Source organism: Oryza glaberrima, chromosome 8 (genome assembly GCF_000147395.1).
Source record: "Oryza glaberrima chromosome 8, OglaRS2, whole genome shotgun sequence".
Classification (NCBI taxonomy): Eukaryota; Viridiplantae; Streptophyta; class Magnoliopsida; order Poales; family Poaceae; genus Oryza; species Oryza glaberrima.
Window position 1 is genome coordinate 24,427,653 of NC_068333.1, and position 27,122 is coordinate 24,454,774.

The window sequence follows — 27,122 nt, forward strand, 5'->3', positions numbered from 1 at the left end:
CTCCGGTTACGTGAGTTTATTCCTCTAATTTTTCCAACTCATCTCCTTTGTTTTTCGTGCGCACGCTTTTCAAACTGTTAAACAGTGTATTTTTTGTAAAAAGTTGATATACGAAAGTTGCTAAAAAAATCATATTGATCCATTTTTGAAAAAAAAATAACTAATAATTAATTAATCATGTGTGATGTACTGTTCCGTTTTCCGTGCGGGACATGTATTCACAATTTAGGAAACGATGTGCGTGCGGGAGCGACGGTCCCGTGCATCCAATATGCGGGAGCGCTCTAGCTCGGCGGGTCCGCACCGTGACGCAAACAACCCGTGGTGCTGTTCGCCTATCCTGCGGGACCGGTGCGGTATCGCATCCCCGGCCTGCGGGACCGGCGCTCCCACGCAACCATCCTGTGGATTGGGTATATTTTTGCAAATTAATCTCAGACATGTATATAAATGCAAAATATGAAAAATAAAAGTATATTTTCAATTTTTTTTCTATAAGTTCCATACTTTGATGTTTGGATGGCAACATTTTTGTTGGCACTTACTGTAGCATCTTCTAGAAGACCGCACTGTCTTGGAAAGAAATTTCGTTGTCCTAGACAGAACAGGCAGGTGCAGATGAGCACGTTTGAACGGTGTAGCATATACTGTTACCGCAACGAATTGTAACGTGCTGTGAAGTTCACCTACTTCTCGTTGACACTTTTTGTAGCATCGTCCGCTTCAGTTCGATGTGCGCAGTGCGCGATATCCGATTATATGTAGATTTTCGTCAACTATAGATAAAGATTTAGGGCTCGTTCGGTTCACAGAATTTTTAAAACGTAGGAATATAAAAAATGTAGGAATACTATAGGAATACATGTGCAAACCTATGGATTGAAAAACACAAGAATTTTTCCTATGTTGGTTGAGCAAACCAACCAAAGAAATACAAATATTAGATTGGAGTGGATTATTTTTTCCTATGCTTTTCCTTCAAATATGGAGGAAAGGAAAACTTTCCTAAAGTTTTCCTATGGTGCATTCCTATGATATGGTATTTTAAAACATATTCCTATTCCTATGTTTTTCCTTTGCAATTCCTTTGAAACGAATAAGCCCTTAGCAGTATGTTGTCATCTCAAAATTTAGCCTATTTCCAGTTAATTTTCTTGCTTTCATTGGACTGTATTTATTTATGAAAAAAACGCAGTCGTTTTGACCAATAAACTCTGTAATAATATAGTAACTTATTCGAAGCAAAGGCAAAAAAAAAAACTAAAATAGCCCATTTTAACGGTGCACTAGGTAGTAACATACTTGTGCTATCTGTTGGGCCTGACTGAACAATGCAGTGGCTCTGAAGAGTGACATTTGGTACAATACAACCATACTTGTTCGGTCCTATATCACCAGCCCGCGTGAACGAAGTGCGGCCCGGCCTGCTAAACTTCTCCCTATCAAAAAAGGAAGAAACCAGTAGTAGTAGAAGTTTAGTAGTAGCTGACTTTTGTGCTGATGGGGCGAGCTGTCCGAGAGCTACAGCAACTTTGCAAGGAGCGAGTGATGGTGGTGGTCGGCCGCGGCGCGCGGGTCGTGTCTAGGGATGGCAACCGGGCGCGACGGGTACGGGTAGTGCCTACCTATACCCATGCCCATAAGATTATTTTTGCCCGTGGGTATACCCATTGCTACATGACGGGTAAGGATGGTTGCCCATGCCCATCGCCCGCGCGCGCCTTGTGCCCGCGGGCGTGCCCGTTTACCCGCCACAACAAAAGTAGTGGAACAAAAAGTCTACAAGCTTCTAAGTTCGATATCGAACTTAAAACATCAAATATTCTCTGCCTCGGTGTGGTGTCTCTCCTCTGACGGTGATAGAGTAAGAGGGAGAGATAATAAGTGAAATAAAAGGGAAACCGTAGAAAACAAAGAACGTGGCTTATGTATTCTAGTGGATTTTGCTTCTAGCCTACATGTAAGTTAGATTTCGCGGGTAAACGGGCAAAGCGGGCATGGGTAGTGATTACCAATACCCATGCCCATTTACCCATCGGGCATAACTTTTAACCCAATAAAATACCCATGGGTATAAAATGGAGAACAACCCAATCCTAATAGGGTTTTTATCCACGGGTAAACGGGCAAACGGGTACAATTGCCATCCCTAGTCGTGTCGGACTTGGAGAGCAGCGACAGAGAGAGACGGCGGGCGGAATCAGCGTGCGCGCGCCAAACAAACCGTGGTGGGCAGGAAGGAAATAATGCAAAGAATCCGAATCCTCCCATCAACCGGGGGGCCAGACGCCCAGAGTCGGACGCAGCCTGCACCCACAGAATCTATCTGCGGCCACCGGAGAAAAAAAAAATGCTCAATTTGGGATTTGGAAGCGGACAGCGACGCATGCACCAATGTCTCCTTCATTTCTTCATCACGCGTTGGACGAAGATAATGATATTCACAACACACGCTTTCTAAGCTGTGTTTCATACAAAAACTTTCTATATAAAAATTATTCTAAAATATCATATTAATCTATTTTTTAAGTCTATAATAATTAAAACTTAATTAATCGTACATTAATATCATATCGTTTTACGTAAAAATCTTAATCTTTATTTTCATGTTCAAAGAAAAGAGCACTACTACCCAAGTCGACGCAACCGGATGCTGACTACCACCCAAGCAACGATCCTATCGCCAAACCCGCCTTAAAATACCACTAAACCACCGGCGATTCCACCCCGAAATCCAACACAATCCGCGGGTGCCAACCAACGACGTCTCACCTGCCTCCTCTCCTTCTTCCTTTTTCCACATCTTGTATTAGATAAAAGCTTTCCAATTCCCCTCTCCGTCTTCCCAGATCTGCTTCTTGCCCACCATTCCTCTCTTCCTTCCTTCTCATGATTTCTGCGCCTTCTGTGGGGATCGCCTTCGCGCCCAAGCCGCCACCGGCAGCGGCGGTTGGGTCGTACCGGGCAAGGAAGGTCCGGTGCGCGGTGGCCGTGGCTCCTGCGCCGGTGCCGGCGGGGACGCTGTACGACGTGCTGGGGCTGCGTGCCGGCGCCACGGTGCGGGAGATCAAGGCGGCGTACCGGCGCCTCGCGCGGGAGCGGCACCCCGACGTGGCCGCCAGCGCCGGGGCCGACGACTTCGTCAGGCTCCACGACGCCTACGCCACGCTCTCCGACCCCGACAGCCGCGCGCGCTACGACCGCGACGTCGTCGCCGTCGCCTCCATGGCGCGCGGCGCGCACCACCGGACGATGGCGGCTCCCGCCGCCGCGCCGCGCTGGTACGGCCGCCGCCCACGCCGCACCTGGGAGACCGACCAGTGCTGGTAGCGCACACACGCGATTTCTGTCTCTTCACGGCCATGGCCGCTCACCTCACAAATTTTTAGTTACGGTGATCACCCATGCCTGCCTATGTAAAAAAAAGTAAAATCTTCCTCCTCGCATCGATCCCTTGTGTATGAATGTAAAATGTAAAATTGAGACTAGGTAGCGTATTAGGAATCCAGAATTAACCCAATCATCATCATGTACTGTGAATATGTAGTAAGCTTACTACTGTATTGTACTAGCGTGTTTAGACGCGAGGTTTGAAGGAAAATGCATGCCCTGCCTCTGCTTATTCTTCTTCTTCTTGTGTTCGATTCGTATCGTTCTTTCCATTCTGGCGAGATATGCCGACGACTTTGGCTAGCCTTTTGTTCTAGAACGTGGATGGCTGGATGACGACGAGGCAGACGAGTTGTTTTATTCAACGGCAGCGAACACAGGGAACATCGCCGATTGGTGGATGGAAGGCCTGGAAAGTCTGCAAAAATATAAATATTTTTTTTGAGGGAACAACAATATGAATATTACGATTGGCGCCTTCAAATTGTCATAAGCTTGTGTTCCATGGAAAAACATCAACCTGTCTGTGTTGATGTTCTTCCGGGCAGGGCAGGCAACCATTCAGAAAACGTAACACTACACTGTCTGCCCTGAAGAATCTTTAGAGAATCTTATTCTTACAGGTGGTGTTTGGCAAATGGAAAAGGGAAATGATTTCCAACACATCTTTAAATCCTAACCATTCATTCTCCCTCATTTATTTAATCTAACCCTTCATTTATTTCCCAATCCCAATCCCACCCCCTATTTCCCATTATCCAAACACACCCACAGTGTTATGTTGACCAGATATGTACTACTCCCTCCGTCTCTTAATATAAGGGATTTTGAGTTTTTGCTTGCAACGTTTGACCACTCGTCTTATTCAAAAATTTTTGAAACTATTATTTATTTTATTTGTGACTTACTTTATTATCTATAGTACTTTAAGCACAACTTTTCGTTTTTTATATTTGCAAAAAAAATTTGAATAAGACAAGTGGTCAAACGTTGCAAACAAAAACTCAAAATCCCTTATATTGTGAGACGGATGGAGTAATAGATTGGTTGACATGAACCAATCTACTGTATAATTATATTCGGTGATTCTGTATTTCTATCTTCTTCAGTGATTCTGTATTTCTGTTCCCTTCTGCGGCAACTCAGATAGAACACCAACTTGTAGTTTCAATATACAGGACTTGGGTGTGATTCAAGTCAACATGACACGATCTTTTTTTCTCCTTTTTGGATCGCAAGGTTTAAAGAGAGTGATCGTGCATGATGCATTACATCCATGGGCGTTTTCCTGTGGACGAGAACGACTTGTTAGGCCATGTCCAACGTGCAGTCTCAGCCTCCACGTAAGGTTTGGATGCCATCGTGGAGGGGAGGAGTGGTTTTGCAGTGTGTCAGAAGAGCTTGCAGAAGAAGCGGTGGCTCTAGGAGAGAGAAACCAATTCGTGTAGTCCAACAAGTTGGAAGAAAGGATGACAATTTGAGAGATCAGAATGGAGGAACTTGGAGGCCATCATCGGGAAGATGCCACCGCCGACATGGGCAGCGGACGAGGAGGGAGTCACCCAGATCTACACCGATAGCAGTGGTCGAACAAGAAGAGGAGGGAGCTGTCTCAATCCGTTTCGATGGCGGTGGCCAAATGAAATCACATTGTTAATTGTTTATGAAAATAGTTTTATAGAAAATTCACGTGCAGAAAGTTCTTATGAAAATTACACAGTATACAGTATGGTGGAGAAAAGCGGGATCCACTTTGCTTCGATGTCACACGGATAGGATAGTGTTTATGTATAGTTATTTTGCTGCCATGTAGATGTAGGATAGGTTTCTATTGATTTGCATAGAGTTAATTAAATAGGAGAAAAGAGTAGGACATGATATCTCACGTTAGACATGCCTTGGCTACTAACCTACGAGAAAGACAACAAATGAAAGAGCCATTGTAGCAAGCATTTGTTGGATCTGTTATCGAAAATGAATGTCATTGTCCGCTCTCGAGGATCTAGAAATTATCAAATTTTAAAGGCAAAAAATGATTTACACAATTGTAGATGAAGGAATACATGTTTCCATGGATATAAAGCTCACAATTGTATACAAGATCTAAGTAAACTTTAAAAATCTATTGTATAGAAAATACAATTGTATGAATTATTTGTAACATCAAATCCAATTGTATCCATGAAACCAAAAGTTAAGAGTCGTGCTCGTATCTATGAGGTATAAGGTATAGTGTCTGGAAATCTAACTACATGTAAAATTACTCGGAGCCATTTTATTTAGATTATCAAGAGGATTATCTACTTTATTATAGGAAAAATTAAATATTTTAAGAAACAAGTAAAAAGTTCTAAAAGAAAAACATATTTTTTCTGAAGCATGGAGAAAATAATCCGTTTCAATAAGCCCGGTTCGCAAGAGATGGAGACTGTATCAAGTAAGATCACGTAAAATGAGAAAACCATTAACGCATAATTTGTTGAGTTTTAATTATTATAAATTAGAAAAATAAATCTATTTGATACTTCCTCCGTTTCAGGTTATAAATTATTATATACTTAGATTCATTAACATCTATATGAATATGGACAATGCTAGACAATGCTAGAAAGTCTTATAATCTGAAACGGAGGTAGTATTTTACAACAACATTTTTAAGAACGTTTTCTTACTAAAACCAATGATTGGCTTTTATAAAAAACATGCTAAAAAAAACCTTGGTACAATCTATATCTAAAATTGAGGAAAAAAATCCTTAATTTCTAGTATAACTACCAATGGGAATATACTCTAAAATGCTAATTAGAAGAGCGGAGGTAGGAGATAGTGAGGAGGTGGGGGATCCAACGGCATCGGAAATACAAACCCCGAAAAGCGTGGAAACCTCTCGTCTTCCCTTTCCATCCGAAGGCGGCAATCCATGGCAGGGCATCCACATCTCGCGCGGCGCTCGCCTCACATGCACATGCCGCTCCCCTTCCCCCAATTAGCGATCCCACCCCCACCGCCCGCCGGTTTCTCCGCCGCCGCCGCCGGAGGAGCACGGCCGGAATCCCCCCCAAGCCGAGGAGGTGCTCCTCCTCCTCCTGTCTCGCCGCCATTGCTGATCGTCGGCGGGGATCATCATAGATGGACGACCTGAAGGCGATCTTGGCGCGGCCGATCCAGTTGGCGGAGCAGGTGATCAAGTGGGCGGAGGAGGCGCAGACGTGCCGGCAGGAGTGCCTCGACCTCAAGGCCAAGGTGGAGCGCCTCGCCTCCCTCCTCCGCCAGGCCGCCCGCGCCGACCTCTACGAGCGCCCCGCCCGCCGCATCCTCGACGACACCGGCAAGGCCCTCGACAAGGCCGCCGCCCTCCTCGACCGCTGCCGCGGCCACGGCCTCATCCGCCGCGTCTTCACCATCATCCCCGCGGGCTCCTTCAAGAAGACCTCCAACCAGCTCGACAACTCCCTCGGCGACCTCTCCTGGATCCTCCGCGTCTCCAACTACTCCAACGCCGACGACCTCGACGACGACCACATCGGACTCCCCCCCATCGCCCAGAACGAGCCCATCCTCTTCCTCATCTGGGAGCAGATCGCCGTCCTCTACACCGGCAACCCGGAGGCGCGCGCCGACGCCGCCGCCAGCATCGTCTCCCTCGCCCGCGACAACGACCGCTACGGCAGGCTCATCATCGAGGAGGACGGCGTCCCCCCGCTGCTCCGCCTCATCAAGGAGGGCTCCTCCGAGGGCCAGGAGACCGCCGCCCTCGCCATCGGCCTCCTCGGCCGCGACCCCGAGTGCGTCGAGCTCATGGTCCTCGCCGGCGTCTGCACCGCCTTCGCCAAGATCCTCAAGGACGCACCCATGAAGGTGCAAGGGATGGTCGCCTGGGCCGTCTCCGAGCTCGCCACCAACCACCCCAAATGCCAGGACGCCTTCCTCCAGAGCAACGTTATCCGCCTCCTCGTCTCCCACCTCGCCTTCGAGACCGTCCAGGAGCACTCCAAGTACGCCGTCGCCTCCAAGATGTCCATACACACCGTCCTCATGGACAAGAAGAACAACGGCTCCACCTCCTCCTCGCACCACCACGACGCGCTAGACGCCGTCGACCACGCCGCCGCCACCACCACCACCACCACCGCCATGGCGGCCAAGCCCACCGGAGGCGGCGCCGCCAGCTCGAGCGGCGCAGGCGCAGGATCAGCAGGAACCGGGACGACCTCGAGCAGCAGCGTCAGCGTCGGCGGCACCGTCGCCGGGACGAAGCAGCACAACGCGTCGCTGTCCGGGACGAGCACCAAGGCGCGGGAGTTCGAGGACCCGGAGACGAAAGCCTACCTCAAGGCCAACGCCGCCAAGGCGCTGTGGCAGCTCGCCATGGGCAACGCGGCCGTGTGCAAGAACATCACCGAGTCCAGGGCGCTGCTCTGCCTCTCCGTCCTCCTCGAGAAAGGCGTCGACGACGTGCGGTACAACTCGGCCATGGCGCTCATGGAGATCTGCCTGGTCGCCGAGCAGAACGCCGACCTCCGGCGATCGGCATTCAAGCCGACATCCCCCGCCGCCCGCGCCGTCGTCGACCAGCTCCTCCGCGTCGTCCACAAGGCCGACTACGACGAGCTCCTCATCCCATGCATCATTTCGCTCGGCTGCCTTTCCAGAACCTTCCGGGCGACCGAGACCCGGATCATCGGGCCATTGGTGAACCTCCTCGACGAGAGGGAAGCCGACGTCAGCCGGGAGGCGGCCGTCGCGCTCACCAAGTTCGCCTGCACGGAGAACTACCTCCATGTCGACCACTCCAAGGCGATCATCCACCATGGCGGCGCCAAGCACCTCGTCCAGCTCGTCTACTTCGCCGAGCAGGCCGTCCAGATCGCCGCGCTCCTCCTCGTGTGCTACATTGCGCACAACGTCCCCGACAACGAGGAGCTCGTGCAAGCGGAGATCCTCACCTTGCTCGAGTGGGCATCAAAGCAAGCGGCCATGGTGCAAGATCCATTGATCGAGAACTTGTTGCTGGAGGCCAAGATTAGAATGGAGCTCTACCAATCCAGAGGGGCAAAAGGTTACTACTGAGATGCACGGTTTTGATGCAGAAAGAGGCACATGTAGGATGATACTACCAAGATGATGGACCGGCTTCTTCTTCGTCGTCGTCGTCTTCGTTGCATCAACCAGCTGACTACTGTATATATATTCAGGTGTTTTTTGGTTGACTTGAATTGAATTGTTGATGCAATCAGTTGGATTCCATGTTTGGTTGGAAGAGATTGATTTTGTCCCGGGCATCAAATGGTTTTTGTAGGGGGGTTGGTGTTCCTTGTTGACGTATGTATCCCTTGGTGGTGACTAATGATGACTGGTTTGCATGTATAGCTTTGGCCTTTGGAGTTTAGCATCTTGTACTCTCATTTCACCCTGATACTTGATGTATATTAAAAAGTTCAATCATTTACTGGAAGATTCTCAATTTTGATGCCTGCGTTTTATTTTTGTTGTGCTTGACAAGTTAACTTTGAATATGTTCAGCTCTTTTGGATCATATGTCCTGTAGTTAAACACTTGGAAAGTTGGAACTTTCTTGCTTCATTGCTTGCAGGATGTCCATCTAGAATTCAATTTTATCACACAGCATTCTATTGCTAGTCATCCTTATTGAATAGTTCTCAACAAAAAAAAAAATCCCAGAGACCTAGAATATTATATTGTCAATAATCATTCTGACCGAATTCTTCCCCTAAGGAAACTACTTGAACTTTCTTGCTTGTATGAGGCCCATCACGGAGTACTTGAAATATAGATTACTAACCCTCCTTATTGATTTCTAAGATGGAATAAACTTGCCACTATCTTGGTTTGACATTTCTTCTAACACATCATTTTAACCTGGCAGTGACACTGTGACATGTAGTTATCATCTTACCTTGTACTACCTCCGTCCCAAAATAAGTGTAGCCGTGGATATCCGTGCCCAACGTTTGACCATCTGTCTTATTTGAAAAATTTATAAAAAATTTAAAAATATTTAGTCACACATAAAGTACTATTCATGTTTTATCATCTAATAGCAATAAAAATACTAATCATAAACAATTTTTAAATAAGACAAACGGTCAAACATTGAACATAAATAATGCAAAACTGCATTTCTTTTGGGACGGAGGGAGTATCCAAGTAAGATACCGATACCATGTCCGCAACAGCAAATTGGCCCATTTGACGCCTCTAGTCTATCAAAGTAGTACTAGCTGCATGTACAGACCATGTAGTCACTAGTCACTGTCAGGAACTGATGCAATCTGCAATGTCAATTTAAATTGAGGCACCAAACCTGGTCTACATGTGCCAGTGTGTAAATAACTCCAATGTTTGGTTCCTAATGCAATCCTGTCTGTCCTAGACTTCAGGAGAAGTTATCAAGATCTTGCCTCCAGAATACTTTAGTTTGCTCCAATCCAAGCAAAGACGGTTTATAGCAGGTTGGTTAATGCCAATTATTTTATTTGACTAATTTGCGCAATTCATATGATTGGCCAATGCATTGTATCTCTCACCAAATATCTATATACCAGTTTACTGGGTGAGAACCGAGTGGTATGACATATAGTACAACACTATATTCAAGGGACACTAATGTAGAGCAATTTTCGTGAACGCGTAAAAGGATTGCACGTAGAACTAGCAATAAAGTTCTACATGAACAAAATCATGTTTATTTCAGCAACATTAGCACAAAAACTGTACACAGACATTGATATATGCAAGGATCGTACTAGGAAATAGACATGATGCGAACAAATGCTAGAATTTGTATTTCACAACTAAGAGGAAATGTAGAATTTGCATTGTTGATAAATGAGAATCAATTTGTGTGATAGGCAACTTACCAGACAGACCATTGACACAGCACCAACACGAGTTACTTTGCTCTGCCTATAGCATTCATGGGTAATTATGGACTGGTCAATGGTTCGTCCAGCATTCTCTTCTGCTTAGGATGTACACAGCCAGGTGAATTTAGTAAGGCAAAGAGCAAGAGTGTCATGCAACAATTACATATTACACAACGCATAAAGTGAGATGAAACCTGCAAGGTTCAGAAAGTTCATCTTAGCTTGAGCACATTCTCTGCATTGCTGATCATAAAGCAATAGGCAACCTTGGTGCCCACTGTCTTGTAATCGGCTCGAAGCTTTGTTGGGATGCTTTTTCTGAGAAGTGCTCAAGCAACAACACTACAGCTGTGCGAATTCCCCATTCACCAACCTGAACCTGTAAAACCAACTGATAGAATACACTCAGAACCCAATTAATACTAGTACAACTGTGAATCTGTTGTTAAAAATAAAAGGCATCAGCCGATTATACCCTACAATTAACTAAACTGGCAGATGGTTAACAGTATATCCCCTGAAATACCAATCCAATCTACAAAAAACATGTTGAACTAATCGACAATTAAGTTAAGCTGCAAAGCAAGCTTGCGCTTGAGTCAGAGTGACCAATCAAAAAATTCAAAAACAAAAATAATTTACACCCGAGCTGGCTACTGCCGGTGATGGGAGGGAGGATTACGGCGAACGGAAAACACATGCTTCGTCGGCGAACAGAAGTCCGGCGGCGGTTCCTCCCTCCCGCGCCACAGCGATTCCTCACGATCGAACAGCAGCCGACTAACCGAGGAACTACGAAACCTAGGACCGCAGAATAGAGGGCGTGGGATAAGGAATCCGGTGAAGGAGCTAACCGAGGAACGCTGCGTCGGAGGAGGCGGATGCATTGCCGCCTCGCCGTCGCCGGAGTAGAGGAGGAGGCGTCGCGAGAAGGCGGCGACGGAGTAGAGTGGAGTTGCTGAAATCCGATTGGATGGAAGCGTATGGAGGAAGGAGGCGAGTGGGTGGGCCGGCCCATAGTACTTGTGGGCCCAAATAGCAGTCGGTTTCAGGCCCATGATAAGGAAGATTAACTTAGCAATCGGCCCAGTTCAAATGCAATTTCACCTACTTGCTATGAACCGGCCCAAAAACATGAGGCCCACGCCCAACATGTCGTTGCTGGGTGATTTGAATCAACCCAGTTAAAATGCATTCGTTTTAAGTTTGGTGGTTTGAATTTGAAAGGTTTTCCCCTCTTTCCGTGATTGCAAGAACGTGACAAGATGAAAACTCGCAATACTTGGTAATTCACCTACTGTATTAGCTAGGAGTATTCTGTAAGGGTGATTTGACTACAGGTGGTCGATCAGTTCTGGCATCAGTTGAGCTTCAGACTCTAAATCTCATGCAGAAAAAAGCTGAGATGATATGATCTCTGTAAAGCTTTTGACAAGATTCACTAGCCTAGCCTGTGACCACCGAACTTGACGAAAGATGAACCGGATCTGAAGATCAGAAGGCGTATCTTATCCTCGTTGCAACTTGCATGGTCCTATCTTATCATGGATCAAGATTCTTCTGAATCCACAGGAATCCATGTTCAGATTCTGATCTATCGGTTCCCTGTCTCCTGTTCAGATCTTACAGGGATTCTACAGCTATGATGCCTATGGCTATGAGTCGTACGCTAATGATGCAGCCAAATGAAACGTGGGCTTCCCTTTACTGAAAGCTATCAGCAGCAGATGTCACCTGTTAATTAGCAGCCAGGCTTTGCGAATGAAAAAGAAAAGAAAAAGACAGATCTTTTGCTTTCTTTTGAGCTACTAATAAGCATGAAAGATTATCAGATGAGCAAGAAAAGCAGTGTAGGCAGATGCCATGGTTTGTCAGGGTTGGATGGTTAGAGATGGATATTCTAGCTGAGTAGAGAGCTAAATTATCTCGATCAGATTCAGATAGATGATCAGTAGCAGTAGCTTTCAGATCGATGAGGATTAGCCGAACTCAACAGTGACGTATAACCACAAGGAAACTGAAGCAGAGCACAACAGCATAGTACGCATCAATTACAGAACAGCATTTGCATCAATTACAGGCTGGTCGATCGATCAACCGAGCATGAGAATATGAGATGGCCCTCAGGCCATGGCCGGCCGTCACATCGATGCTGATTCTTCAGCATGTCAGATTGCACGTCGGCTGAAACAGACAGCTCCTGCTTGCGTTTCACAGCTTGACTTCGCCATGGAGCTGGCCTGTCTCAAGCTCACCGCCAAAATTAAAAGGTTGATTGAAATTAGAACGATATAACGGAAAATTTGAAAGTTTGTGTATAGGAAAGTTTCAATGTGATAGAAAAGTTAAAAGTTTGAAGAAAAAGTTGGGAACTAAACTAGGCTGGAGTACTAGTAACAGTCTGAAATCTGAACCAATTAATTTGCAATAGTTTCGTTTGTTCGGATTCAGATTTCAGAAAAGCAACATTTCAACTCGGGGTGTGTTTAGTTCACACCAAAATTGAAAGTTTGGTTGAAATTGGAACGATGTGTTGGAAAAGTTGAAAGTTCATGTGTATAGAAAAGTTTTGACGCGATGAAAAAGTTGAAAGTTTGAAGAAAAAGTTGGGAACTAAACCAGTCCTCTATGTGGACGAAGGCTACTGAACAGCGATCTCTTCATCTGATCTGTGTCATCTGATCTGCATTCCTTTCTTATTTCCTAAAAAGTAGTGGTAATTCAGAAAAGGTTGAAGCTGAGAGTGATCTGCAGGCTGCAGCGGTGGTAACCTGGCAAGTGCCTAATATCCCTCTTTTTTAAAAGACTTAGTGCCTAATGATTCTCTTGATTACTCCACTCAGTGTAGTAGTACTAGAGTAGCACTTGCACACCAGAAGCATGGTAGTGCATGCTGCGTGATCAGTCGTTTGTTTGCTTACGTGCGAAGAATTCGCCAAGAACTATGAGTTAGCCTACACGCACAGTACTGTATTGTATACACAGGTACAGTGTGATCGAGCTGAATAAAGTTTGATTGAGTATGCTCTTTTTTAATAGAATGGAACGATGAATAGATGAATGATTTTGTGATGAATGTAATAGAATGATGAAAAATATAAACGAACAGATTAACTATTAAAAAGCTGAAAACTTGTTTTTAAAAAGAAATTATAATAAATTTATATATGATCCATTCAACGTGATCCATTCATATACTCAAGAAATGTGTCATCCACTCATCTACTCAAGACGTGTGTGATCCATTCAACGTTTACGGTGATGAAATCATTGGGAGAAAAGGGAGCATCAACCTTGGAACAACATGACAACATGCTGGTTTTCACTGAATAAGAAAATCTTATGTCAGGTATAGATCGGTGATCAGAATGGATCCGATAATTATTAAGAGCTTTCGGTTTCTCTGGGGCTGAAAATTCGGACGGCATGTTGCATGCTCCCCTTTCTCCTATCGTTTTGTGCCGCAAAAGCGGAGGTCTGATGGACGTCGCTGGGCCGATCCAAACCGTCCAAACACTGTGCCCACAACGTGACAAGCAAAAAAACAGAACAAAAGCCACTCGCTTACCAACAAAACAAACAACAAAAATTTTGTCCCACTACCTCAACGTTCACAAAATTCAAACTGGTCAGAACATGAACCCCGGTCGCAAATCACTGGAAATTTCGTCGAATCCTACCAAAACGAACTGGCTCGAATTTTGAGTTCGGTGTGCATTTGCGAGCTGCTGGCTCACCGAAGCCGGAATTAAGCAGGCGACCGGTGCTAGAATTACGTTCATAAAAGTATTCAATACTTCCCAAAATATAAATATTTTTAAAGTAGTGCTAAATCAAATATTTTTAACTTTTGTTATTAATAGTAAAAAAATAAAAATGATCAATCATATAAAATTGATGTTAGTAGATTTATCATTGAACAAACTATAATATGCAACTCTTTTTATTTATAAATCTTCCTATTATAGATTATGGCGGTCAAAGTAGCACATCAAAGATTATATCAAAGTTGAACAATATTATATTTTCAGACGGATGGAGTACCAATTTAGCAGTGCGGTACCAGATGGATTCCAATTCAGAATTCTTCACTGTAAAATGGAGTACTAGTCTCGCGGTCGCTGCATTTGACTCGCGTGCTGATTGAGAGATGATTCGAGCAAAAAGTACACAAAGCGGACGCAAGATTGATTGCAAGAAAGAAAAGCATCGCGAATTTGCGAAGCAAGCAACGGCCTCCTCTGGCTATAAAGCCAGCAGCCGCCATCGCCCAGAGGTTTACACGGCCACGAGCACGAGCACGAGCACCACCTCCCCCTTCCACTCCACCACGCAACGCGCGACCTCAGCTCAGCTGCGCGTCCGCGGATTCGGGGTTATGGGCATCGATCGTGCCCACTCCCCCGCCATCGCCGCCGCTGCCGCGATTTAAGCAATCCAAACGAGCGAGCGAGCAAATCTTGTCGAACACCAGATCCCCCAAGCTCAATCATTCAATCAACCGTGTGAGTTGTTCTTGATTCGATTTTCGAGATGGATTCACGGATGCTGCTGATGCTGATGCAGCTGCTCGGCTCCCCGACATCGCTCGCCGTTCTCCTCCTCTCCTTCTTCCAAGGTCAGTCACTTCCATTGCTGGGTTACTATCTACTGGAGCTCGCGATTTGGAGCTTGACTTGATTCTTTCTTGGGGTTTGGGGGATTCGATTCCTCTTCCTCCGCGCGCGCAGGCTCGGTCGGCGTCGGCGCAATCACCTTCACCTTCACCAACCGGTGCACGGACACGGTGTGGCCGGGGGTGCTGTCGGGCTCCGGCACGCCGCCGCTGGAGACCACCGGCTTCGCGCTCTCGCCGGGGGGGTCGCGCTCCCTCTACGCGCCGTCGGGGTGGTCGGGCCGCTTCTGGGCGCGCTCCGGCTGCGACTTCGACGACTCCGGCAAGGGCTCCTGCGCCACGGGGGACTGCGGCTCCGGCCAGGTGGAGTGCCGCGGCGCGGGCGCCTCCCCGCCCGCCACGCTCGCCGAGTTCACCCTCAACGGCGCCGACGGCAAGGACTTCTACGACGTCAGCCTCGTCGACGGCTACAACCTCCCCATGCTCGTCCAGGCCTCCGCCCCCGACTGCCCCGACACCGGCTGCCTCGTCGACCTCAACGAGCGCTGCCCCTCCGAGCTCCGCGCCGACGATGGCCGCGCTTGCCGCAGCGCCTGCGAGGCGTTCGGCCGACCTGAGTACTGCTGCAATGGCGCCTACGGCAACCCGGACACCTGCCACCCTTCCCAGTACTCGCAGCTCTTCAAGTCGGCGTGCCCTAAATCCTACAGCTACGCCTACGACGACGCCACCTCCACCTTCACCTGCAACCACACCGATTACACCATCACCTTCTGCCCCCGATCCACTCCATCCAGGTTTGTACACTTCAAATCAATCGCAGCGAATCCATTGCATTGAGATTTCGATTACCAGTATGAGATTTTTATGTGTATGATAGAATTGTATAGTGGACTGATTGCAGCACATTGAGATTTTGGGCTAAAATTGGGGATTTCGATGTGGAACATGAATTGGGGAAAGTAAAGGTTCATTGAGGATGTGATAGAGTTAGGCTAAGAAAAGGAGGAGCAATCTTTTTCTCCTTTGATTCGTCCCCACTTCACTCACATTGTACCTAAGCTGGCCTTGACTGGAAAGTTGCAATTTCCTAGTAGGCATGGAAGGAACTTGCAACAGCAAATTCTCATCATCAGTTTCAGGTTGATTAACTGTTTCATGAATTTGGTATGTTTGCAGTGGGAATTCAAAGAACGGATCACGGAGACCGAGCCACGAGCAGCTCGAAGATGCGGTGTGGCTGGCGAGCTTGAAGGCCAGCAGTGGCGCGGGGATGGCTGCAACTGCGGCATCATGGCCGGCATCCTTAGCTTTCCAATCTGCCTTGGCAATTGCAGTGGTGATCCTGCTTGCCCAGCAGGAGCATCCTGTATTATTCAGCTAGTAGCAAGTGAGAAGGATTCTTGATCGGTAGTAGGAGTGATCAAAAGGGGGAGACGTGGAGAGCACATTCTTTAGGACTTTTTGTTTGTGGATAGAGAATGCAGGCGTCCTCAACCTCAAGTTTGGCAGTTGTAGTTGCTGCTCAGCTTAAGTGTTTGCTTTGCTTTATTTGCCTTTCAGAAAACCTTGCTATTCTAGTTACATTCTTTGCTGTGCTTAATTTTTTGGGGGTCCTGATCAATGTGGACTCCAGATGCACTGCTTTGAATCTAAACGAGAAGAGCATATGATCTGATATTCTGATCTGGTAAGCTCCTTTTTTTTTCTTTCTGAAAGTTTGAGCAAGACGCACGGCAAGTAGCACAATCTGAGATTCTCTCTTGTCTTTATAGAGAGGATAAGAATCACTTTGGAGGTAAACTGGGAAGAGTAATACAGATCCTGTTTGTCTCAGATGTATACCTGATAAGAATTTTGAGGGTTTCTTGGTATAATTAACCAACCAATCAATCATTCTGATCTGCAATGAAAGGGTGTCTGAACTCTGAAGAAACAAGATGCAAAAGGAATTCTGAATGTGGTGAAGGCAAAAGGGGGAGGCATAGGCAAAAGATGTGAGTTGTGCTCATCAATGACAATGAAAAGCAGAATATTGAACCTACTTTGGTATGTGATAACCTTAGTGTTAAGCTAGCACACACCTGAAGAAAATGCCCTGTAAAGGGAAAGGGCTTATGAGCCTGGATCTCTGCTTTCATATGGTTATGCTTCAGGTGGCCATTTTGTGTCGGCCAACGGCCATCATCACATGAGTTCCTTGGATTTTATGCAAGAGGTGAGGAAGAAGCCCCATCTTACATAACAGTGACAGCGTGAAGAACAAGTCCCCGCAAGAGATGATCTCATCTTCTATGAAGGGGAAAGAAACAAGAGGGTAAATTCAGAGAGGGTGTAACTTTCAAGTGCTTATCTTTTTTTTCAAACCTCTGAACAAATTGTTGATTTATTTTCTTCTTAGTGACAGATGAACCATTCAGTGAAGGAAGCAGTAACGAAATACTAGTGCTGATTCAGATAAGATGTGACAGAATCCTTACTAAAGCAGCCTGTGAAAAATGTCAATTTACTAGCATGAGAAAATTTCAAGGAAATGATCTACTCCTACTACTATTTCTTTTTTTAGAGGAAAGATCATTATATTAAAATAACTCCTACTACTATTTCCACATCTAATCTAGAAGAATTAATTAATATCGTCAGTGAGTAATGATGAAACTCCCCGATCTGAGGTTAACCTGAAGCCAATTCTGAACCGTCAGGGAAAGCACGGTTTCAGGGCGTCTCGATCGATCAGCAGACATCAACTCATGAGTCATGACGATATCGCGCTCAAAGTCGCATGCAATGCATCATGCCGCCGACTCAAGCAAATATTCGATCCCTTCTTTCTTGGCTGTAACGAACGACAGATGGATCATGGATGAACTAACACCTGGAGAGAGAAGACAGCAAATCAATTTTGGGCCGGGCCAGGTCAAGAAAAAAATAACTGGGCTACTCTACTCCTCCCAATGGGCTGGATTGGGCCGTACAGCTTGCTTCGGGCCTGTTCACTTTGATGCCATTTTCAACCTTACTAAATTTTGGTAAAGTTGCTAAAAAAGTAGCTACATTTAGTTTACTGCCAAATTTTTGGTAACTATATAAGAAATCCTGCCAAAATTTTGGCAATGCCAAATTTTGGTAAGGTTTTTTTTGGGCATCAAAGTGAACAGACTCTTCTTTTGGGGATATCTTTTCATTAAAAATCAGCGCTCGGTTGATGGTGTCGGAACTGTGTTGGCGCGAACTAAGTCGACGAACACAACAGTCTGGAAGATCTGCTTAGCTCCAGTGTAGATCCAAAACTTGATGATATGTGGGTGTGCCAGTCAGTTTAATCTTGCAACTGACAAGATAGATAAATATATTGATCACCAAAGAGCCGATCAGCTGACAAGCTGATGGAGTACTTTCAGACGATGCCAATACTAGCCTATATCGATAGGGTTTTGAGCAATCGGCTATATATTCAATGTATATTCTGATACTTGAGTAAATAATGATCTAGAGACATTCGGCTGATGATAACGTAATAAATAACAATATAATCCAGTAGAAACCAATCGGCTAATAATGATATTATAGTTTACATGCAGAATCTGTAATTTATTTTGTTTTTAGTCTACGTTTAATACTTCAAATGTGTGTCTGTATACTTTTAAATTTTTACACCCTGGAACTAAACACACCCTGGTAGGCTTGGCCGCTACGGAAGCGGCATGCCCAAAGCTCCAGTCCTGATATCCTGACATGCTTGACTATCGTTGCATCTCGTTATCGTTGAGAAGATAGTATACGCGTTTCTTCACCTCGTTATCGTTTCCAACCCATGGAGTTACGTGCTCGCTGCATTTTTCTTTCACGATTCGGCTCTCCGCGTGCGGCGAGGATTTTTCTCGCCTTCTTATTAACTGTTCTAGCTGCCGATCCAATTAATCGGATTTCTTGCCCTGCAAGCCTGCAATGCAATGCAGCTAGCACACATCGAGTTCTGAATTAGCTAGATCCTCACCTAGTACCTGCCTCTGCCCCAACTTGTCTTCTCTTCTCTTCTCCATGATGTCTTCGTCTTCGTCGGAGCAGTGCGACGTCATCAGCCTGCCGGAGGACCAGGTGTTCGAGATGCTCACACGCGTCTCGCTCGACGACCTCGCCGCCTGCCGCCAGGTCTCCACCCGCTGGCGCCGCCTCACCTACGAGCCCGCCTTCGCGCCGCTCCACTGCCGCCGCGCCGACGCCGTCTCCGGCTACCTCGTCCAGACCGTCGCGCGCAACCGCTACCACGCCACCTTCGTCTCCTCCATGCACCCCTCGCCGCCGCCGGCCGACCTCGTGTCCCTCGACTTCCTCCCCTCCCCGCACGTCCGCGTCGAGGCCGTCTCGCCGCACCGGGGGCTCGTCTGCTGCGTCGACGCCGACGCCGACGCCGCCACGCCGCGCAAGCCGGCGTCGTCCTACTACGTCTGCAAGCCGGCGACTAGGCAGTGGCGCGCGCTGCCTAACCCGAGGCTGCGCTACCGCACGGCCGCCACCGCGATGCTGGCGCGCCCCGGCGGCGGCGGCGGTGGCGCGGCGGACTTCAAGATCGTCCGCTTCTCCGTCCCCACGCTCAGGGACTGCCTCCGCTGCGAGGTGTTCGACTCGCGGGGGATGGCGTGGCGGCGGTCGGCGGACGTCGCGGTGTGGCCGGAGTCGCTCGTGGAGGCCGCCCCGGCGGTGAGGGCGCACGGCGCCATGCACTGGCTCCGGTGGCCCGACAGGCTGAGCGGCGGCGCCGAGGACATCTTCGCGTTCGACGTGAAGACCGAGACGTGGCGCCTCATCGGCCTGCCGCCGGAGGCCACCACCGAGAAGAGGTGGGCGCGGAAGAAGGTGGCGGCGGTGGAGGGGAAGCTGTGCCTGGTGGTGGTGGTCGACGAGGAGGTCGAGGTCTGGGTGCTGGCCGGCTACAGGCAGGAGAGGTGGGAGAAGAAGATGACGGCGAGCTTGACGAGGCTGGCAATGGAGGAAGGCAACTCATTCATACTCAGAGATCTCTACGCATCTGACGTTGCATTCTTCAACAGCGTCTACAGAGTGCTGTGGTAATTAAGCTAACTGTATATACTTAATAATTGCTTCTTCCGTTTTACACATATCTAAATCAATTTGCAAATAATTAGCTAAACAGTAGTAGTTTTACTCTTTGGAACGCAAGATTCTAAAAATACAGAAACAGGCAAAACATATAGGAATATGAAATGTGTATTGTTTGGATGGTTGAAAGGAAAAAAAAAACATGAGAATTTGGTGGATTCTATAGAGAGAGTAGAGAGACAAGTTTGAGCTCATTGTTTGTTTCCTACGGAATTGGTGTATAGGAAGTTAGGAACTCAATCCACAGGAATTTATTTAGGCTGTGTTTAGTTCCACACTAAAATTGAAAAGTTTGAAGAAATTAGAACGATGTGACGGAAAAGTTAAAATTTTTTGTGTGTAGGAAAGTTCGATGTGACGGGAAAGTTGAAAGTTTGAAGAAAAACGTTGAAATCTAAACAGGGCTTTACTTCAAATCCTTTGTTCCAAATGGCATCTATAGTAAAATTTCCTATGGATTGCAATTTTTCATATGAGAATCATATAACCCAAAGGAGCCTTACAGGTATGTGTTTGTTAATTCATCCTATGGCTATGTTTAGATTCAAAATATTTTTTCCAAACTTCCAACTTTACCGTCACATCAAATATTTGGACATATGCATAGAGCATTAAATATGGACGAAAAAAACAAATTATATAGTTTGCATGTAAATCGTGAGACAAATCTTTTGAGCCTAATTATTTCATGATTTGACAATGTAGTGTTACAGTAAACATTTGCTAATAATGGATTAAATAGTCTTAATAGTTTCGTCTCGCAGTTTAGGCGGAATCTGTAATTTGTTTTGTTATTAGTCTACGTTTAATACTTCAAATGTGTGTCCGTATACTTAAAAAAATTTGTCACACGAACTAAACACTTCCTATGATTTGCAGGTATGATTTTTTGAGGGGGAAGATAGCGGAAGCTCCACTACGCCACAAGTGCATCCAACAAGTTTTCAAGTTTGAGTCAGATTTGGTCCCTTTTGAGGAGATAGATGAAAGCCCAATTCAGATTTTAAATGGGTTTGCAAGCCCTGATGATGTCGACAAATTCAATTAGCTAGTTCATGCTTACTTTTTTTTATTCTCTCAAATCCATCCGTTTAGAAATTAAAGCATTTTTAGACAAGGGCTCCTAGTATTCCAGTGTTGGTTTGACTCTAGTTTTGACATTGGCAAATTTTGATGGGGAGACATGGATAATTGGTGACTGCTCGATGCCTGCAAATTAAATTTATGCCCATTTGAGGCAATATATATTGACATGGCCAAAATTATGAACTTATGATGCAGCAAAACTATTGATAAAACATTTTGTTTGATATACTGTTATATTTTTTCCTAGGCAGTCAATACACGTAGTCTATAGGTACATGAACCGCATATATACACACACACACCATTATTTTTTTAGATTACCTATGCATCTTTCAAAAGAGTTTTATGAGTATCACGCAATTTTTAATCTTTGGATTAAAATTCGATAGACACAGTAAAAGGCAAAAAGCAACTAAGAAACACTATAATGAACACTAAATTACCATATCTTCAAGAAAAAGACCAAATCCAATACAAATTTCAAAACTTGCATGTAAAGATTTAAAAATTACGTTGTAGCTTAAAAAACAAAAGTTACAATGTAAGTTTCATAAATTACACTGTAACTTACAAGAAAATGCACTGTAAATTTAAGTGGGAAAATCGAGTGAGAGATAAGAAAAAAATCTTTCGAGTAAGATATAGCAAAATCGATTTTTTTTCCTCGAATCAAAGGGGGAACGGAGAATAAAATTTCGATCCCTCTTAACCATGGGCCCATGGGATGCAGCCTGCAGTAACCTTCGTGAGCAAGAAACCATGGGCTTTCTGGCCTTTTCTTAGTGGGCTTCATAACGCGAGCCCCATGCCGGAATACGATCCGGCCCATGGGCCAATGGGAGTCCGTTTCGTCTTCGTCTTCGTCGTCGTCGTCTTCTTTTCTTGCAAGAAAGAAAAGGCGGAGCAGGAGCAGCAACGAGAAAAGGCGGAGGCGGCGGCGCAACCGACAAGGAAAAGCAAAGCGAAAGCAGGAAAACCTCGCCGGCGGCGACACCACCACCACCAGCAGGCAGGGATGGCCCGGTACGACCGCGCGATCACCGTCTTCTCCCCCGACGGCCACCTCTTCCAGGTGGAGTACGCCCTCGAGGCCGTCCGCAAGGGCAACGCCGCCGTCGGCGTCCGCGGAACCGACACCGTCGTCCTCGGCGTCGAGAAGAAATCCACCCCCAAGCTCCAGGACTCCAGGTAAATCCTTCAACCCGCCCCCTCCCCTTCGCCGGATCTCACCCGCGGATCGATCTCCCCCCCAAATCCAGGTCCATGCGCAAGATCGCCAGCCTCGACACCCACATCGCGCTTGCCTGCGCGGGGCTCAAGGCGGACGCCCGCGTGCTCATCAACCGGGCGCGCGTCGAGTGCCAGAGCCACCGCCTCACCGTCGAGGACCCCGTCACCGTCGAGTACATCACGCGCTACATCGCCGGACTGCAGCAGAAGTACACCCAGAGCGGCGGGGTGCGCCCCTTCGGCCTCTCCACCCTCATCGTCGGCTTCGACCCCTACACCGAGAAGCCCGCCCTCTACCAGACCGACCCATCCGGCACCTTCTCCGCCTGGAAGGCCAACGCCACCGGCCGCAACTCCAACTCCATGCGCGAGTTCCTCGAGAAGAATTACAAGGACACCTCCGGCAAGGAGACCATCAAGCTTGCCATCCGAGCCCTCCTTGAGGTATATATATACACTTCACACTGAATAATTTTACTAGTTAAAACTACCTCTAGCTTTGATCCACTACCACTGAATCAGTAACTGTGCTTCTGAAGACAGATACTCAAAAGTAATTATTCACTAATTTGTGTTGCTTATGTTGACTGGTTCAGTAATTTGTAAGATGCCCGCCTATGATTGAACATCGTTATCTTCGTTAAGTTCCATATGACTCAATTTGGTGCAAAGATTAATAGTTCCCTGAATCTTTGTTACAATCGGCTGAGACTATAAATGCAGTCATGAACCTAAAATAGAGTGGGATGGATGGGATTGGTTTTATTGTGTTTGCTTCCATCTTAAAGATGATACTTATTGGTGCCTGGAGTGATCATAGCAATTGGTATGGCTTGGATCTGTAATCTCATAAATCATCTCCAGCTATTTCAGCATTTGTATATTATATTGGTTTTCATCTGCACCTCAAATTTTATTGTTGTAGTGTTGGCTATAGGTCTTTAACTCTTTATCCGTAGTAAATCGTCTCTAGCTATTTAATCATTTGTGTATTTTGATTGTCATCTGCATCTCATATTTTAAGTGTTAAGCACGGTTTCAAAAGTTTTTAAAGGCATTCTTATGTGGGTACATTTTTCTCTTCAAAAGTTATTAAAGTTGTTTGATTAGTGGCATATAAACTTTTGTTTTTCTGTTATTGATAATCTGCACCTGTAGTTCTCTTCTATTGCACTGTAGAAGCTGCAACTTGCATGTATTTTGTCAACTCTGCTGCCGCTTTAGTATGTTGCTGCTTAGATATAGGCACGGATGCCTAGTTCATTGTATTTACTGTCTAGGTAAAAAAAAATGTATATACACCATTACAAAAATACATATCAAATTAAGGTCATCTTTGTTTAGGCTTAGACTTATTGGCTTGAGATTTTAAGTCAGCTTATTGGCTTATATGTTTTATAAGCCGGTGGATTTGAAATCCTAAGTTCAATGGTTGAGTCATACCTCCACTTCATATAATCCAACAAAATGGTTTCTCCAACCTAGCTTTTGACTTAACAGTGTAAGAGTGGCTTGTGGCTTTAAAAAGGGCAAACAAATAAGCTGCTTGTTTGTTTAGGCTTAGGCTTTTTGGCTCATAAGCTAGCTTATAAGCCTAAACAAAGAAGGCCTAAGTCTAAATGTCCTTTTTTCATTACTGTAAGTCTCTAACTGCAAATGGTTATGTTCCTCAAGGACACATAGTTCATAGCTAAATACTTCAAATCAAGTTCTTAGCCTGCATCTGGTTATATATTCGTTTATTGGTGGCTTCAAATGGTTAACACATATGCACAGCCACCATTGAGTTTATGCTAGCCAATGGTAAGCAGTTGATCATTTTTGCAATCTGTTGCTCATACAGACCGTGAAAATGCACGTCTCTTGCACATTTTGTCATATACGTATATGTCTGTACCTCTTTTAGTGAAATATCTTGCTTTTTTTCGTTGTTGGAAGACAAAGTAGTATGTTAGTACTTTGTTTCATGCTTTGCCAGTTGCCACATATGACAAACTCATTGACCTTTTTTCCATTGGTCAGTGGCAGAGGTAGATGGGTACATGGGGGTACATGTGTACCCCAAACTCTTTGCTAACCAACCACACTATACATAAACATATACAATTTATACTCAAATAAGAAAACTAGCTATTCAAGGGAATGAAGAGTCACTTATTTTATTAGATTTGAACTTTCATGAATCTATATACCATATATGAACCAATTTGATAATTTACTGGTAAATGTCACTATATTCTAATAATCATGCCACTTAGGTCAGATTCTGAACCCCTCATTAAGAATATTCTGGCTCCACCAATGCCATTGGTTATCACATATGCACAGTTCATGATATCCGAAATCAATTTCTTACTCTGCTTATACATTCATTGGTGGCTTCAAATGGTTATCACATATGCATATTAACTATTGAGTCCATGGTACTTATTTCTTTATAATGACATTACTACTGCCATTTGATAGGTAATTAAGCATTTTGTAGTCTGTTGCACATGTAGAATTTTCTGATGAGCTCTTTTAGTGCAACAAATGTCATCCTTTTTTACTTGTCTGTAGACAGAGATGCCTGCTTGCTTTGCTTTTTTTTTTTTTCATGACGAACTCATTGGCCTTTGACCTTTGTTTATTCAGTGTTTTTTGCTGAGTTGGTTTCTCCATCATAGCTATATCATTTGATGCTTGGCATTTTATATGCAACAAATATCTTAAATTTGAGTAATGGGTTGATGTCTCCAGGTTGTCGAGAGCGGTGGCAAGAACATCGAGATTGCGGTGATGACACACAAGGATGGCCTCCGCGAGCTGGAGGAGGCTGAGATCGACGAGTACGTGGCTGAGATTGAAGCAGAGAAGGCTGCCGCCGAGGCCGCGAAGAAGGGCGCCCCGAAAGAAACCTGACCTGATCATCATGATTCAGCAAAGCATAATCTCTCTTAGCATGTGTTGTTTCTTTTCTGTTCTTGTTTGAGAGGAACGCAGAACTGTTTGGTTCAACTGAAGTGGATATGGCTATTTGCTGATCAGCCTACCTGGACTAAATCCTCATGCTATATGCTTTGTGATGTTGCACAACACTGCTGCGATGCTCATCGTGTCAGTTGCCACTCAGTGGGTCTCCTTTTATGTATGAATATATCTGTTGCCTGTTGGTTGTAGACAGTAACGAAGAATAGTACTATGAGCTAGTGCGGGCCGCTGCTCTCCGTCGCGGGGATCTGGGCCAACTTCTCGTCTTGTGTCTGGAGCCTATGCTTTTTTGTTCTACTGCTCCTTTTAGTAGTGAGGTATATCAGTTTTTCTTTAATATAATATAGCACATTAGGAACCTCTTCTGTTGTTTCACGTAAGAAAAAAGGTATATCAGTTTTTATTTTAGGAAACACAGGACTGGTTTTACCACAATAAACCAAATCAGTTGAGCTACACTTACTTTGCTAACTGTTAGCTTACCAATCACAATAAAATATTAAATTTTAAAACTGAATTTTAAAGTTTATTTCGCTCTCTTGTAGTCTACTTTCCAACACTGAATTTTAAATCACTAGTAACATAGATATAAAAAAAATTATTTATAAGTTATTTTTAGTTGGCTTATGTTTCTTAACTTATCACTCGTAGCTCGAATATCAGAAAGGTCATTAAAAAAAATTCAAACCATGGCATACATGCTCTCTCCATTCAGGACATTGCAACCTAGAATTAGATGGGGCATATCTTAATACTATGAATCTGGATGATTTTATATACGTTTCATCTGATTTTATTCGGTAACGGAATTTAGGTTGTTGTATTCTATAACGGATAGAGTAAATGATAACTCGCATGTAATTAAAATATTTTCTTATTAACAAAAGATCCCCGACAACAAATGTTGCCAGTTGCCACTCGAGGAAGAGAAGGATCAACGGAAAGCATGATGATCCCGTGGACCACTTGTGCCTCCATGTTGGTGCGGGTGGCACACGCCCACACACACCACCGCTCCCATTGGCCTAAGCTTCGCCGAAAAGAGAAACCGTGACAACCAACTTGTCTCTCTCCGTCTCAGTTGACAAATCAAAAACCAAAAACTAAAAATAAAAATGTTTTTCGAGTTTTTTTTTTTGCCGATTCAACAAGAGAGCCCACCCTTTTTTCCCCATTTCGGATAAGGCTCACCTCGCCGTTCTATGGTGGGGCCCCTCGGCCCCACACGCTCACGCACACTTTACCAACCAACCAACCATCACCCACTCGCATGTCACCTGGGACCCACCCTCCCCTTGGAGCAAGTCGAGCAACGGAAAGGGAAAGTGCAAGTACCACCCTACTTAATCCACCTTTATTATTCACTTAATTAATTATTAGTCCTTCTGTTTATAAATATAATTATTTTTAGAGTTTAGAAAAAATAAACTTAAAATAATATTACTTTAATACCACTGAGAGATTACTTGAAAAAGTTCACACAGCGATACGACAATTGAAAAAGTAGTACTTGAGAAATGCTTATATCTATAACCAAATTCTGAACATTAAAAATACTTATATTTATAGATGAAGGAAGTAAATCTACTGTCAGCATACCGTCAGCTTCACCTGCGAACAAGCAGCATACGAGGGGCTTGCCTTAATTGGTCGATCTGATCATACAATAATATTTTGCTAAGATTCAGATATATACTACTCTACATTTCTATTTTTTTAGAATCATGACTGACAGTTAGTAGAAGCTACAATTATTACTCTATCAGCACTGAATATAATTACTCCAGCTAATACATACTCCCTCGGTCCCATAATACAAGGGA

General features: G+C 45.1%; 4 protein-coding genes and 1 pseudogene across 5 annotated transcripts; all 5 read left to right on the forward strand.

Moving 5' to 3' along the window:
• The first annotated feature begins 2,705 nt into the window (after nt 1–2,705).
• Nucleotides 2,706–3,630, forward strand: LOC127782651 (chaperone protein dnaJ 11, chloroplastic-like). The gene has a single exon (XM_052309920.1). The coding sequence runs from the start codon at nt 2,890–2,892 to the stop codon at nt 3,328–3,330; it is 441 nt and encodes a 146-aa protein (XP_052165880.1). The 5' UTR covers nt 2,706–2,889; the 3' UTR covers nt 3,331–3,630.
• Nucleotides 3,631–6,243: 2,613 nt separating this feature from the next.
• On the forward strand, nt 6,244–8,861 carry LOC127782696 (uncharacterized). The gene has a single exon (XM_052309963.1). It carries the CDS (start codon nt 6,520–6,522, stop codon nt 8,458–8,460), a length of 1,941 nt encoding a protein of 646 aa, XP_052165923.1. The 5' UTR covers nt 6,244–6,519; the 3' UTR covers nt 8,461–8,861.
• Nucleotides 8,862–14,428: 5,567 nt separating this feature from the next.
• LOC127782916 (thaumatin-like protein 1) lies at nt 14,429–17,437 on the forward strand. Of its 2 annotated transcripts, XR_008019233.1 has the most exons (4): nt 14,429–14,895; nt 15,008–15,689; nt 16,072–16,582; nt 16,668–17,436. XR_008019233.1 is itself a non-coding variant. In XM_052310196.1 (3 exons), exons 1-3 carry the CDS (start codon nt 14,811–14,813, stop codon nt 16,274–16,276), a joined length of 972 nt encoding a protein of 323 aa, XP_052166156.1. In that variant the 5' UTR covers nt 14,429–14,810; the 3' UTR covers nt 16,277–17,437. The 2 variants fall into 2 exon arrangements, 1 of the variants encoding a protein (XP_052166156.1); XM_052310196.1 differs by having other exon boundaries at nt 16,072–17,437.
• A 1,499-nt stretch (nt 17,438–18,936) lies between these two features.
• LOC127781244 (F-box protein DOR-like) lies at nt 18,937–21,039 on the forward strand (annotated as a pseudogene).
• Nucleotides 21,040–21,919: 880 nt separating this feature from the next.
• On the forward strand, nt 21,920–25,502 carry LOC127782979 (proteasome subunit alpha type-7-A). Its single transcript, XM_052310274.1, has 3 exons — nt 21,920–22,287; nt 22,359–22,773; nt 25,069–25,502. The coding sequence occupies exons 1-3, from the start codon at nt 21,935–21,937 to the stop codon at nt 25,228–25,230; spliced, it is 930 nt and encodes a 309-aa protein (XP_052166234.1). The 5' UTR covers nt 21,920–21,934; the 3' UTR covers nt 25,231–25,502.
• Nucleotides 25,503–27,122: the final 1,620 nt, after the last annotated feature.

What these genes read in the sequence shown, in the direction of transcription:
- LOC127782651 (XM_052309920.1), top strand. Translation starts at nt 2,890, where the DNA reads ATGATTTCTGCGCCTTCTGTGGGGATCGCCTTCGCGCCCAAGCCGCCA.
- LOC127782696 (XM_052309963.1), top strand. Translation starts at nt 6,520, where the DNA reads ATGGACGACCTGAAGGCGATCTTGGCGCGGCCGATCCAGTTGGCGGAG.
- LOC127782916 (XM_052310196.1), top strand. Translation starts at nt 14,811, where the DNA reads ATGGATTCACGGATGCTGCTGATGCTGATGCAGCTGCTCGGCTCCCCG. An exon ending in CCTCCTCTCCTTCTTCCAAG is followed by an intron (nt 14,896 to 15,007) that starts GTCAGTCACTTC and finishes CCGCGCGCGCAG; the next exon opens with GCTCGGTCGGCGTCGGCGCA. An exon ending in CCCCGATCCACTCCATCCAG is followed by an intron (nt 15,690 to 16,071) that starts GTTTGTACACTT and finishes GTATGTTTGCAG; the next exon opens with TGGGAATTCAAAGAACGGAT.
- LOC127782979 (XM_052310274.1), top strand. Translation starts at nt 21,935, where the DNA reads ATGGGAGTCCGTTTCGTCTTCGTCTTCGTCGTCGTCGTCTTCTTTTCT. An exon ending in CCCAAGCTCCAGGACTCCAG is followed by an intron (nt 22,288 to 22,358) that starts GTAAATCCTTCA and finishes CCCCAAATCCAG; the next exon opens with GTCCATGCGCAAGATCGCCA. An exon ending in CCATCCGAGCCCTCCTTGAG is followed by an intron (nt 22,774 to 25,068) that starts GTATATATATAC and finishes TGATGTCTCCAG; the next exon opens with GTTGTCGAGAGCGGTGGCAA.